This window comes from Sphaeramia orbicularis, chromosome 19 (genome assembly GCF_902148855.1).
Source record: "Sphaeramia orbicularis chromosome 19, fSphaOr1.1, whole genome shotgun sequence".
NCBI lineage: Eukaryota > Metazoa > Chordata > Actinopteri > Kurtiformes > Apogonidae > Sphaeramia > Sphaeramia orbicularis.
This window is the reverse complement of record NC_043975.1, coordinates 36,874,681-36,886,697: the sequence shown is the minus strand read 5'-3', so window position 1 is coordinate 36,886,697 and position 12,017 is coordinate 36,874,681. Positions and strand designations below refer to the sequence as shown.

Here is a 12,017-nt window from a genome sequence, read left to right as displayed (position 1 = left end):
GTATCAGAATATTACAAAAAAAAAAAGTCAAATATTTTGGCATTTTCTCAAAAGCACCCTTTCTGTAATTTCTTCCTATTTGGGTAAGACACCTTTAATCAAAATGTCATGATTTCAAAAATGCAAAACTGATTATCTGTAGGACAAGAGATCACACAGAAAAAGACAGGTTTCTGTTTAAAAAAAGCTTTTATTGCAAATCAAATGATTCAAATGCAAACTGATACACTAGTGGTAAAAACTCAACATAAAAAACAATATCATTCTTTGTCATGCGCAACTTTTTTTAAATGAAAGATGGGGTCACTTCCTCTGGAATTTGTTTTCCCCTTTTTCCAAGGAGACAGTATCACAACAGTGCAACAAACAAAAGTCACACAAGAAGTCTTTCAATGGCCATCTGAACAGACTGAATCTGTGGTTTGAGCTGAGAGCCCTCCTTTATGGTGACCGAGGTAGCAATGACGGGGCGAGACACCCCACAAGCCCGGCCCAGGGCCTGCTTGGACCGGACAAACACATATGGGACGTTCTTGTCTTCACAAAGCAATGGCAGATGGAGGATGATCTCCAGTGGTTCAGCATCAGCAGCCATCACAATAAACTCTGCAATGCCTCTGTTCAGGGTTTTAGTGGCTGTAGAAAAAGAACACAGTTAGTACAGCATCTACATTCTAGATCAAATACAGACAGTACAACCTTTTTCATACAGGTTTCACCAATATACTACTTAAGACCCATTTCACATCCCATCATGCTAGGACTGAACACAAGTGTCAACTAATGACGGATTTATATTTTTTTGATGAAACACCCAATTTAAATATTGACAAGCAGGACGGTACAGTGAACTTCAAATGTCATTTTTCACTCTTCAACCAAGCACTGAATCCCATCAGTTCTTAAGATAATTGAAAAAAATAAACTTCAATGTCTGCAATTCTTATTTTAGACTTAAAGGGCCAGCAGAATTTTCAAGATGCATAACTGAAAGTGTGATTTATGTGCTTTCCACGAACCGTTTTCAACCTAACAGTCTGCACAACTCAAACAGAAAGTAACAGTATACAATATATATTACACGTAAATGTAATAACCAAGTGTACAAGAAGATAATACATATTTATGTCAATGTACCTGATGTTACTCAAATGATCACTAACTTATGACGATGTTAATTAATTAAAATACCGGATTATAGTCATGACTGATATTTAAATATGAACCCAACTATTTGCAATCCTATCTCAATAGGATGAAACTGTACTACGCAAATAAGTTTTCATTTTAAGACAATATATTATCGCGTCTATGTCCATTTGGATTTTACAACTGTTTACTGTTACACACAAATAAGACAAGTGGCCACCACGTTTCATCCAGTCCACTCATGACTTAACTGATCAATTGTCTCAATGTCAGCCTGTATGGATAAACACAAAACTAGTCCACAAAAGAGTGGTTCCATTCCATTTCAGCCTGTTTTCACTCACCTTCATTAGCCCCCTTCCTCAACTGTTTGTAGTTCGAGGCTTGCTGCACCAGGTCCAGGATGGTTTTGGTCAGCGTGGCGTCGGCCAGTGGGTAGGCCTTTGGGTTCACTTGAGGTTCAGACTGAGGATGTAACATAAAACAAAACCACATTAACTAGTTACATTTGGATAATTACAACAAACAACTTTATTCTGAGGTTATGTTCGCTTTACAGCCAAGTTTCGTCGACTTGCTAACAGTTAGCCGCATAGTTAGCCTGTTCATTCAGTCAACAACACTCACCATGGTAGATTGTTTTTCTCTAATATATGTCCCTCTCGGCGAAATGCTTCACGGAGGACTACGGTCTCTCAGTTGGGTTTGAAGGGACAACAAAAGTAGATATTTTTCAAGGTTAGTAAATAGTTCGTAATGCTACACACTTGCTCAGAACTGTTGCATTCAGCAAGTCCGAACGTTTACCGCACGTGTGAATAATCGCACATGCGCACTGGAACAGGAAATGTCCCGTGTGGGCGGTCTTTTCTCTTCTTCCTCTATTATGTTTGTAGATAAACGTCTTCATCTTATCGAAATAATGGATTGGCTTGGATTAAATTTGGAACAATGACTTGTTTGTCACATAAATTAAAGCACACCTGTTATAAAACTATTAGTAAAGAATATTGTAGCTTCATTACTATCAATATTCATCCGCATTGGTGTCTATGTATGGTCCTCTACAGAAAAAAAATGAAAATGAAATTAAGTTTATGATGGTTTTTATCAAATACAGCTGTCGTTTTAATGAATACATTCATGAATATTTTTTTGTCCTTTTCTCATTACATCGCTTTCAAGTAAATCACATGTATGTAATTTGAACAATTCTTAAAAATAGAACTAACAAACAAAATAACTAACCAAACCAAAATAACTAATCCAAACTAACAAAAATCTAACAAAAAGATAGAAAATATCACAAAACTATCTACATAAATGTTGCCTATGACAAAGTATTTAAAGATATTCTCGTGTTTACAAATTTCTGTTTTCAAGGATTTATTATTTTTTACTCCAACAGTATGTCGTCTTTCCATTTTGAATTTGTGTTTTTGTTTGTTTGTTTTTTTAGTCAGTTTACATTTATTAATGCAGTATTTCCCTAACAAATAAAATATTTATGTTCTTTACATGTAATATTTTTTATTTAAATAGACAAAAATACACACACAAACATATATATATATATATATATATATATATATATATATATATATATATATATATATATATATATATATATATATATATATAATACACACATATTATATTATATTATTTTATATTATACGGTTTACGCATCATATTTAAATTAGTTTTATTTTCATTGATGACTGATGGATGATAATACTCCGTGCCAACAGGGGGCGTGCATTCATCGATATGCCAGGACTTTTATGCAAGAGAAAGAGGCTGAGCGTGCATGGAATTCTGGGTAGGGCACTTTCAGATCGGCCATATTGCCTCATCGTCCTGACTGAAGGAGAGAGGGGAGATGAAGGGGATTCGGGGAATAAGTCAATTATCGGTAAGAATTTATCCATCACTGTGTCTTCGGACAGTAGTGGCCGTGATTTACTCTGTGCGTAATTTTTGATACCGTGGAAAGTCAAAATCTTGACCAGGACTGCCAGGAGTGAAGAGTAGAGAAGTAGGAAGCAGTCACTGAAGCCTGACACAAGTCTACTGTAATCATCAATACTAAACTAACTGCTATTAGTACGTAATAAACCACATATAGGTCGAATTAAGTACTGCTAACATGTATTAAATCAACGTACTGACTATGAAACGCTTTATTAAGGACCAACGACAATTACGGTATTTGCAGACCTGAACCTTGTCGGCTAGCTGTCTTTACATCTGTTGTCAACATGGCTGTATCACTGAAATAAGAAGCTAGAGTTCGTTTAATGTCATCATAATTTTATCTATATTACGTTATTGGTATATTGTGGAACAGAGGCAACTTAATGTAATTTTATTTGAATTCAAAAAGGATCCAAAATCTTCTGGTGTGGTTATTGGTAAGCAGTAGATCAAAAAGACGTAGAAGACTGTATGTGACTTATATTGCATAATACTGTCTATCACGATAAATGTTCAGTCATTTCTTAATCATCATGCTTTTCGATGTCAAAGCTAGATTTAGACTTCTTAGTGAAAATTATTTGTGGTTTTACCATCACCTTCGGAATCAGAATCTGAGTAAAATTCAACCAACAGATCATTTCAGAAGTTTAGGGTAAAAAAAAAACCTTTGATTTATGTTAAATAAACAGCATGTATTTTCCAGATCAGTCAGGCTCTGACATTGTAGGATATGCAGGCAACTGCAGATCAACAATAATAAATAACAACAACAAAAAGTCTTTTAGTAGTTATTATAAAAAATAATTAATGTAATAAATGTAATATCTTTTACTTTCTGACTGGGCAAATGGCCCAAAAATCTCCCAGTCAGTTTTTACTTTCTCCTATACATTGTGTTGTGGTTCAGTGGTTGTCAAATTGCATCAAATAGTAAGGACAGTCTTTGTGCTTAATGTACATGTTTAACTTTTAACAGATTAGGAGGTGAGATAGCATTTCAAAACTATTTCTAGTATCAGGTTTGGAAAAAAAAAAGTAATGTGTTTTATTCTTGTGTTGGTGGGTGTCTATTCTCTAGCCTGATGTGGCATTTTACTTTCATTGGGCAAGTGGTCAAGCCTTATCGATGAGTCCTGTCTTAGAAGTGAAGCCCATAAGCTTCATATACCTTATGCTTAACAGAAATCTTGACTTTATAAGCAAAACACAGGGACGTAACTCAAGGCTGCACTTAGGCCTTGCTGTGTGCATGCTGGTTTACTCTGATGCGTTACTTAGACATTTGAGTTATTCCCAGTACACCTTTGCTGTCCTGCTGTGTCTAAATGTCTGTAGTGAAAAAAGGTCTCCTGTTACATGTATACCACTTAAGTATTTTAAGTTTTTCCTCTCAACTTTACTATACCTCCATTCTTTGGTCACAATAAAAAAAAAAAAAAAAAAAAAAATATATATATATATATATATATATATATATATATATATATATATATATGCGTATATACTGCATATAGAAGGAAGAAATTTATGACACAAAAATGCCAATGCCATCATTTAGGGGTCTGTAAGAAATTGTTTCCCTTCCTCTCAGTATCCCTTTGCATTAGACAGAAAACCATTACCACTTTAGCTGTAATGTCCTGCCTTCCTATGTTCTCTGTTTTTCCAGAAGAGGCTTTATGCAGCCCAGGCTGCCCGTAAGGTCGAGTTCACGGGGGCTGCCGAACATGTTAAGTTTCAGCCGCAGGATGTGCAGGTCAGTGGTTGTTGACTTATCTCTCTTCTCCACAGGAGCGCTTCTATGCGGCTGCCAGATCAGGCCAGTCCCTTGTCCAGCCTATGGCTGTCCACAAGCTCTCAACAAGAGCAGCCCACTCCTACCAGGACGTCCATGTATGTCAGGAATTGATGGGTGACTGCTGGAGAAAATGAATGGTTTCCAGTGGTTATAAAACAGATGCTTTATTTTCTTACCAATATTGGCTTTCTAGGGATGATACAGATAACTTTTTTGTTGTATTTTAATAGAGACAGAGAGAAGCTATTTTCCATCTTTAGTTTGTGGACAGACCTTAACCTACAAAAGTGATAAGACTTAAATTTCAATAATTGGTCTGCTTTTCTTGATTTTAATGAAACTAAATGCCATCTTTCTTTATTTATTGTTTTTTTCTTTGGTGTAGGTGACTAGACTTCCCAGTGGACTAGTGATTGCCTCACTGGAGAATTATTCCCCAGCATCCAAGATTGGAGTGTTTGTTAAAGCTGGCTGTCGTTATGAGACCCCAGACAACCAGGGGGTCACCCACCTCCTCCGGCTGGCCTCCAGCTTGGTATAACACCACAATATAGCCTGTTGTCTTTCAGTAATTTCCCTCCAGCTCCCACTTTTCATTCAATAGATGTAACACTCTTATTTTATTCGTGTTATGTATTTGCACTTTTCCAGACAACCAAAGGAGCTTCAGCTTTCAAGATATGCCGTGGTATTGAGGCAGTGGGAGGTAGTCTGAGGTCTGCAACGTCTGAGGCAGTTTTCCTTTAAAGTATGGCTTCTGTCACAAAAGTTAACGAGAGTTCTTATCTGGATATTTGCATTTTTGTCTGTTTTTCTGTAGTGTGACTTCAACCAGAGAGAACATGATCTACTCTGTTGACTGTTTGCGGGACGATATGTGAGTGTGCAATGACACTAGTGTTTTGATCATATTACACACACAGCAGAGGAGTTGAGATAAAATGTCTCACATTTGTTCCAAATAAAACATGTGTTAATCATCAGTTATCTCCTTTCAGTCTGATAATGTGTATAAAAACTATACTAGGGGTTTAACTTGCATTCATGTTATATCATTGATGTGGTGTTAGAAGAAGGCTGATGTTGTAGAGCAGGGTTGGCTAACCCTGTTTCTGGAGAGCCACCATCCTGTATGTTTTAGATGTATCCCTCTTCCAACACACCTGATTCACATGATAAGCCTATCATCAAGCTCTGCAGAAGCCTGATAATGACCTTCAGGTGTATTGGAAGAGGGAAACATCTAAAACATGCAGGATAGTGGCTCTCCAGGACCAGGGTTGGCCACCTCTGTTGTAGAGGAGGTCGAGCTGGGTGAGAAAACAATCTTAGAACTGGGTTGCAAGAAATTTTACTTTTTGTCTCTAATTTTCCCTCACTCTTGGTCTGCAGTGACACAGTGATGGAGTTCTTGATCAATGTGACGACAGCCCCTGAGTTCCGACCATGGGAGGTGTCAGACCTCACAGCCAGAGTGAAGATGGACAAAGCCCAGGCTGCACAGAGTGCTCAGATTGGTCTGTCTATGTTCCCTGCACAATGTTCACATAGATTATAGTTGTCTGAGCAGAAGATTTCAATTTATATTCAACAGTTCACAGCCTACATGCGAATTTGACATTTCACTACATCGTAACTACAGTTTAGTAGCAGATTCATTCATTTTACTACTGGAAGTGAATCACAGAAGGCTGTTAAAATGGCAAGAAGGTAGAATAAGTACTGTCTAAAGTAAGTAAACCTGCTCTCTTTTTTCTCAGGAGCAGTAATGTGCCATCAATCATCTAGTTTAATCTTATTCTTGTCTGGTCCTTTGTTAAATAAAGTGGCAAAATTAGATTGCAGTCTTATAGATTACACACAGTGCCGAACAATTCATCAGAAGGTTGTCAAAACAGCAGCGCTGCCAAGTGCAATATCCAGACTGCAGTAGCTGCAGGTTTTTTATTTGGGTAAAATGTACAACTTAACTTTATCATTGAGGCATTTTGGTGCAGTAGAGATGCTCCAGTCTAACATTTGTATTTTCCACATGTAAGGGAACAAGCTTATTAAGGAAAGATCTCAGTAAAAGTTACATAATTGTATTGCTGCAGTGATTTGGTTTGAGTAACAGATTCCAGCTTATTGAATTGGACTTATTTCTATTTTTGTTCCTCCTCTGTGACAGTAAACAGAATATTTTGTGTTTTTAGGATGTTATCTTGGGTTTTCATCCAAATTTCCAGGCAATTTTTAGACCAAATGATTTGTTAATTAATCAGGAAAATAATCGCCAGTCTGGGGCCAGCTGAGGTGGCTCAGGCATCTGTTTCGGATACCTCCTGGACGCCTCCCTGGGGAGGTGTTCTGGGCATGTCCCGCCGGGAGGAGACCTCGGGGAAGACCTAGGACACGCTGGAGAGACTATGTCTCTCGGCTGGCCTGGGAACGCCTCAGGGTCCCCCCGGAAGAGCTGGAGGAGGTGTCTGGGGAGAGGGAAGTCTGGGCATCCCTGCTTAGACTGTTACCCCTGCGACCTGGCCCCGGATAAAGCGGAGGATAATGGATGGATGGATTGATAATCACCAGTAAAATGAATCTTTGTTATGGCCCTACATGATTACTTTTATTATTAAAGTCCTGTCAAAATCATGACTCATAAAATAACAATGACAAATAACAAACAAATAATAAACAAATAATAAACAAAATCATGACAAAATAATTGCAATAACATTTTTTAAAGAGGGTTTGACCTCAATTAGAAAAATATAATATATAATTCAGCCCTTGAGGAGATGTCAAATGATATAGATGTAAAGCCTTTGATCAAAATAGAGGTTAATAAGTATCTCAATTGAGCAATAATAAACAGTAACTCATTTTGGTGAGGTTGTTACTGTTACAGTTTTCTGTCCTTTGCAGATGTGGTTGAAGGTCTTCATGCAGCTGCGTACAAGAATGCCCTCTGTAACTCCCTGTACTGCCCCGACCACATGGTTGGAAACATTCAATCTGATCATGTGAGTGTTTTTCCAGTATTTACTCTGTTAAGATTATCAGTGTTAATATACCCATTAAAGCCAGCTTCTTAATGTTTGTGTCCCCAGCTCCACCAGTTTGTCCAGAATAATTTCACAAGTGCAAGAATGGCCCTTGTTGGACTTGGTAAGACTTGTTCTACCATTTACATAATTCTATAGCAACATAATGAGCATTTATCTGAAGAGGATTCATGAAGATGTTAATTGAAATAGACTTTTAAATTCAGTATTATATAATGTTCCCTAGGTGTTGATCACACGGTACTGAAACAAGTTGGAGAGCAGTTCCTTAACATCCGCAGTGGGGCTGGCGCCACGGGGGCCAAAGCTCAGTATCGTGGAGGTGAGCTCAACAGAACTGCCTTGTTTGCCATCCTCTTTTCTTTTCCTTTCAAAAGACTAAAATTCAGGTGTTAAACTTCCTTTATACCCCCCTTCCAGGTGAGATCCGTCTGCCCACCACCAGCAGTTTGGTCCACTCAGTGGTAGTGACTGAGGCGGCGCCGGCAGACACTCTGGCCTTCAGTGTACTGCAGCATTTACTGGGAGGTGGCCCATATGTCAAGAGGGGGTCCAACACTTCTAGCAAACTATTCCAGGGTGCTTCCAAAGCAACTGCTGACCCCTTTGATGTGAGTGGGTGACCATTCATCAACACCTCACACTGACTCAGCCCTCACCTTAGAAATGATGCATGTGTTCAACATGATAATCGTCAATAGAGCCTAAACTGTACTAATACTCTTCAATTTTAAATGCAACAGTCCCACAGTCACAAACCCAGTCAAAAGATTTTCATAAGGGAGAACGGAAGGAAATAAAGAACTGCACTGGGTGTGCATAACTTCAAACTAGCTTAACTAACTTAGAACAGAGTTAGTGCACTGCTTACATTTAAAGGGTTGCACCCACAGAAATGTTTTTGATGGAGACATAAGTTACTAGTTAAATGTTCTCTGTAACATAAGAGTTGGCACAGTTTTGAAAGATGGGAAAACCTGGAGAATGAGGAGGTGCAAAATACACCAGGAACACATTATCTGTGACAGATTACACCCAGCGAACATTTATGATTTATATTCACGGTTTCATTTTTCAAGAGAAGATGCATACACGATCACTAATATAACTATCTTCTGGCAGCAGACTTGTAGCATGACATGGGCCAATCACACACTAGATAAACATCAATATAGCATTACATTTATACTGGACAAGCCAAGCTCGTAACTCGACTAAAGTTGTCATTAGACACCAACAGTATACTGTTGACAAGCCGACAGTTTGTCAGTGTGGGTTATCATGATGTGTTTGTCTTAATTTTATTGTTGTATAACCATTGGTGGGAGCCTATAGCTGTGTTGTTAACTTTCGCCAAACACTGTTGTTATTTTGCACTTGCTTTATGTTAAGGCTGTACATACTGTATATAGTTATAACTTATACTTTGTCTAATTTACTTACTTTTTTATTGTTTAGTGATCAGCTTTAGTTTCTTCACTATGGTTTACAAATATGATGAACCCACTCACTGAGTGGCCACAGGTAGTGAAAACCATAGAAAGTGCCCAAAGCATGAGTTAATTTTAGCAGAAGGCAACAGCAGTGTGAATTGTAATATTTTGAAAATGATTGTCTGAAGTAAGAAAGAGTAGGAATTTATAACTGATAGTGGCTGTAGCATCAATGAAATCTATTCAATTTCAATACCTATAATGGAGGCTAAAGGGGTATAACTAATTGTAATTACAACAGTCATGATGACTTTTCCTCTGTCTGCTTTTATCTTTTTTCAATAGGTCAGCGCTTTTAACGTGGGTTACTCTGACTCTGGTCTGTTTGGATTTTATACCATTTCCCAGGCTGCGGTTGCTGGTGACGTGAGTATCGATACAACCAAACTTCTCAATAGTACAGCTGCAATGTTGTCTTTCCAAAATTAAACTATCATTTGGAGACTGTCTCAGTTTGGTGCCTTTATTTTCATGTCTGTGCAGGTGATCAGGGCTGCTCTGGCTGAGGTGAAAGCTGTTGCAAATGGAGAAGTCACAGCTGCCGATCTCACCCGGGCAAAGTAAGACTAACACTAAAGACACAATGATTTATATAGTCAACATGGAAACAACATTTCGTCTTTTCTAACTGACTTGACTACCTGACTAAGATTAGAGTTTGGTGATTAGTTATCTGGCCACATACTTTCCTGTACCAAATTAAACTTAACTCAACGTTACTACATAGTGTCATCAAAATTTTTACTCATGTACTGTGCATTTCTCTCTGCAGGGCTCAGCTGCAGTCCCAGGTCCTGATGTCCCAGGAGACTTCGGAGGGTATGCTGGAGGCGATAGGAACCCAGGCCTTGGCTGAGGGATCCTACCATACAACCGAGGAAATCTCTAAAAATATCGACAATGTCTCCTTAACTGATGTTGCCAATGTAAGACTCCTGAGTTTTAGACACAGTCATGGATAAGCAAACACATTTCAATCGGTTAAAGGTTCAGTGTGTGATATTTAGCGACAGCAGTGAGTTGAATAACCCCCCCATCCCAGGCTCCTCTATGTTGACCCAGGCCCATGTTAAAGCTTCAGTGTCATTAATGTCTTTTAGTGTATTGCACTTCAGTTGGTCTGAGAGGAAAAAGACTCCTGCACCTGACACTTAGTTGTGTGTTCAGGTCCCCATGAAGGGACATTATGGGAACTTCTAGATTCAGTGTTTAAATGGATGCAAATTCTGGCATTTTCCCCCAGTTTTTCATCTCATGCTTCTTTAGGGAGAGTTTATGTTTTATCCTTTTGTGCTTTTTAAAGGGATACATAGTAAGTGATTCATTAACACTGAATAGCATCTTCCTGTAAAACAGTTCACACCAGTACAGTATGAAAATGTGGTGTGGCAAAAACAGAAAATACAGCAGATCTCAGATTTTCTCTTTATTACTATGCACGCTGCATCCAGTGTGAATTATCTGCACTGCTGTATGCTATTTTTGCCTGCTTTGTGAAGGGAAAATGCGTCCAGCAGTATTTTTGAGAGGTAATAAAAAGGTTGTGTTCCAAACTGTTCTAGTAGCTCTGTGTGCATTACAGCCAAATCAGGCATCATTTTCTGATCCTCATGGACCAGTTTAAGGTTTGCAAGCATTTGTAGGTACTCTATTAGAACAGTTTTTAAAAGATTAAAGTGTAGATTTTTCATAGAAAAATCAGTGTGTGTGGTGTGAATCAGCCTTAATATAGAAAAAAAGAGGGGGAAGTCTGTTCTTAGCTGCTATAGAAACATGGCAGAGTCCAGGAACAGCAGCCCACTCCCTCTGCAGATAGATATGCTTTATTCTAAGGTCACAAAAACATTCATTTATTTTCTGAACTCCTTAGTCATGGGGACCAGGGTCATGGGGGTGCTGAAGCCTATAGCTGCAATCAATTGATGAAGCTGGAATACCCTCTAGATATGTCTCCAGATCATCACCAGGCTGACATATACAGTCAAACAACCATTCACTGTCACACTCAAGTGGTTTTGAGTGACAATTCTATCCCAATATATATTACATTTCTGCAGCTAGATCCTCCAAAATCTTACACACTGGGCCTTTAATGCTGTTCAGATGGTTCAATTTTTTTCCTGTACCAGCTCAATGTATGTTTTATATTTAACAATGATCCTTTTGTCTTTGCTGTCATTTGTTTCCAGGCTGCTAAGAAATTCGTGTCTGGCAAGAAGACCATGGCATCCAGCGGCAACCTCATAAAAACTCCCTTTGTGGATGAAATCTGAGACTCCTCCTCATCATCCTGTACCGTACCTCACCCTTTTAACGACAAAGCAGAATTTGTTCCCCTTATATTTTGACAAAATTAAAGAAAAAGTTGAGGTCACCATCACCTTTTGCGGTGCTGTTATTCAGAGATATAATGTCATAACACCATTGGGTATTTATAGGTGTTGTAACAGGATATTTCATCTGTCATGCATTTGTCCACAATAACTGTATAGCTGATGTAAAATAATGAATAAATATATCTACCTTAGAAAAGTTGTGTTTTTATTTTGC

At 38.2% G+C, this 12,017-nt stretch overlaps 2 protein-coding genes across 4 annotated transcripts; one reads left to right on the top strand and one right to left on the bottom strand.

The window, feature by feature from the left end:
• Positions 1 to 181: 181 nt before the first annotated feature.
• Positions 182 to 1,974, bottom strand: LOC115439351 (NHP2-like protein 1). Its single transcript, XM_030163185.1, has 3 exons — positions 1,777 to 1,974; positions 1,494 to 1,614; positions 182 to 636 (listed from the first exon to the last, which is right to left on the bottom strand). Exons 1-3 carry the CDS (start codon positions 1,777 to 1,779, stop codon positions 374 to 376), a joined length of 387 nt encoding a protein of 128 aa, XP_030019045.1. The 5' UTR covers positions 1,780 to 1,974; the 3' UTR covers positions 182 to 373.
• Positions 1,975 to 2,943: 969 nt separating this feature from the next.
• On the top strand, positions 2,944 to 11,999 carry uqcrc2b (ubiquinol-cytochrome c reductase core protein 2b). 3 transcript variants are annotated; one of them, XM_030163180.1, is made up of 14 exons: positions 2,944 to 3,064; positions 4,921 to 5,022; positions 5,313 to 5,462; positions 5,579 to 5,643; positions 5,748 to 5,804; positions 6,320 to 6,441; positions 7,832 to 7,932; positions 8,020 to 8,077; positions 8,201 to 8,296; positions 8,395 to 8,585; positions 9,753 to 9,833; positions 9,951 to 10,027; positions 10,240 to 10,393; positions 11,657 to 11,999. In XM_030163180.1, exons 1-14 carry the CDS (start codon positions 3,032 to 3,034, stop codon positions 11,738 to 11,740), a joined length of 1,371 nt encoding a protein of 456 aa, XP_030019040.1. In that variant the 5' UTR covers positions 2,944 to 3,031; the 3' UTR covers positions 11,741 to 11,999. The 3 variants fall into 3 exon arrangements, with proteins under 3 accessions (XP_030019040.1, XP_030019039.1, XP_030019041.1); XM_030163179.1 differs by having other exon boundaries at positions 6,320 to 6,444; positions 7,835 to 7,932; XM_030163181.1 differs by lacking the exon at positions 4,921 to 5,022 and adding an exon at positions 4,799 to 4,885 and having other exon boundaries at positions 2,950 to 3,064; positions 6,320 to 6,444; positions 7,835 to 7,932.
• Positions 12,000 to 12,017: the final 18 nt, after the last annotated feature.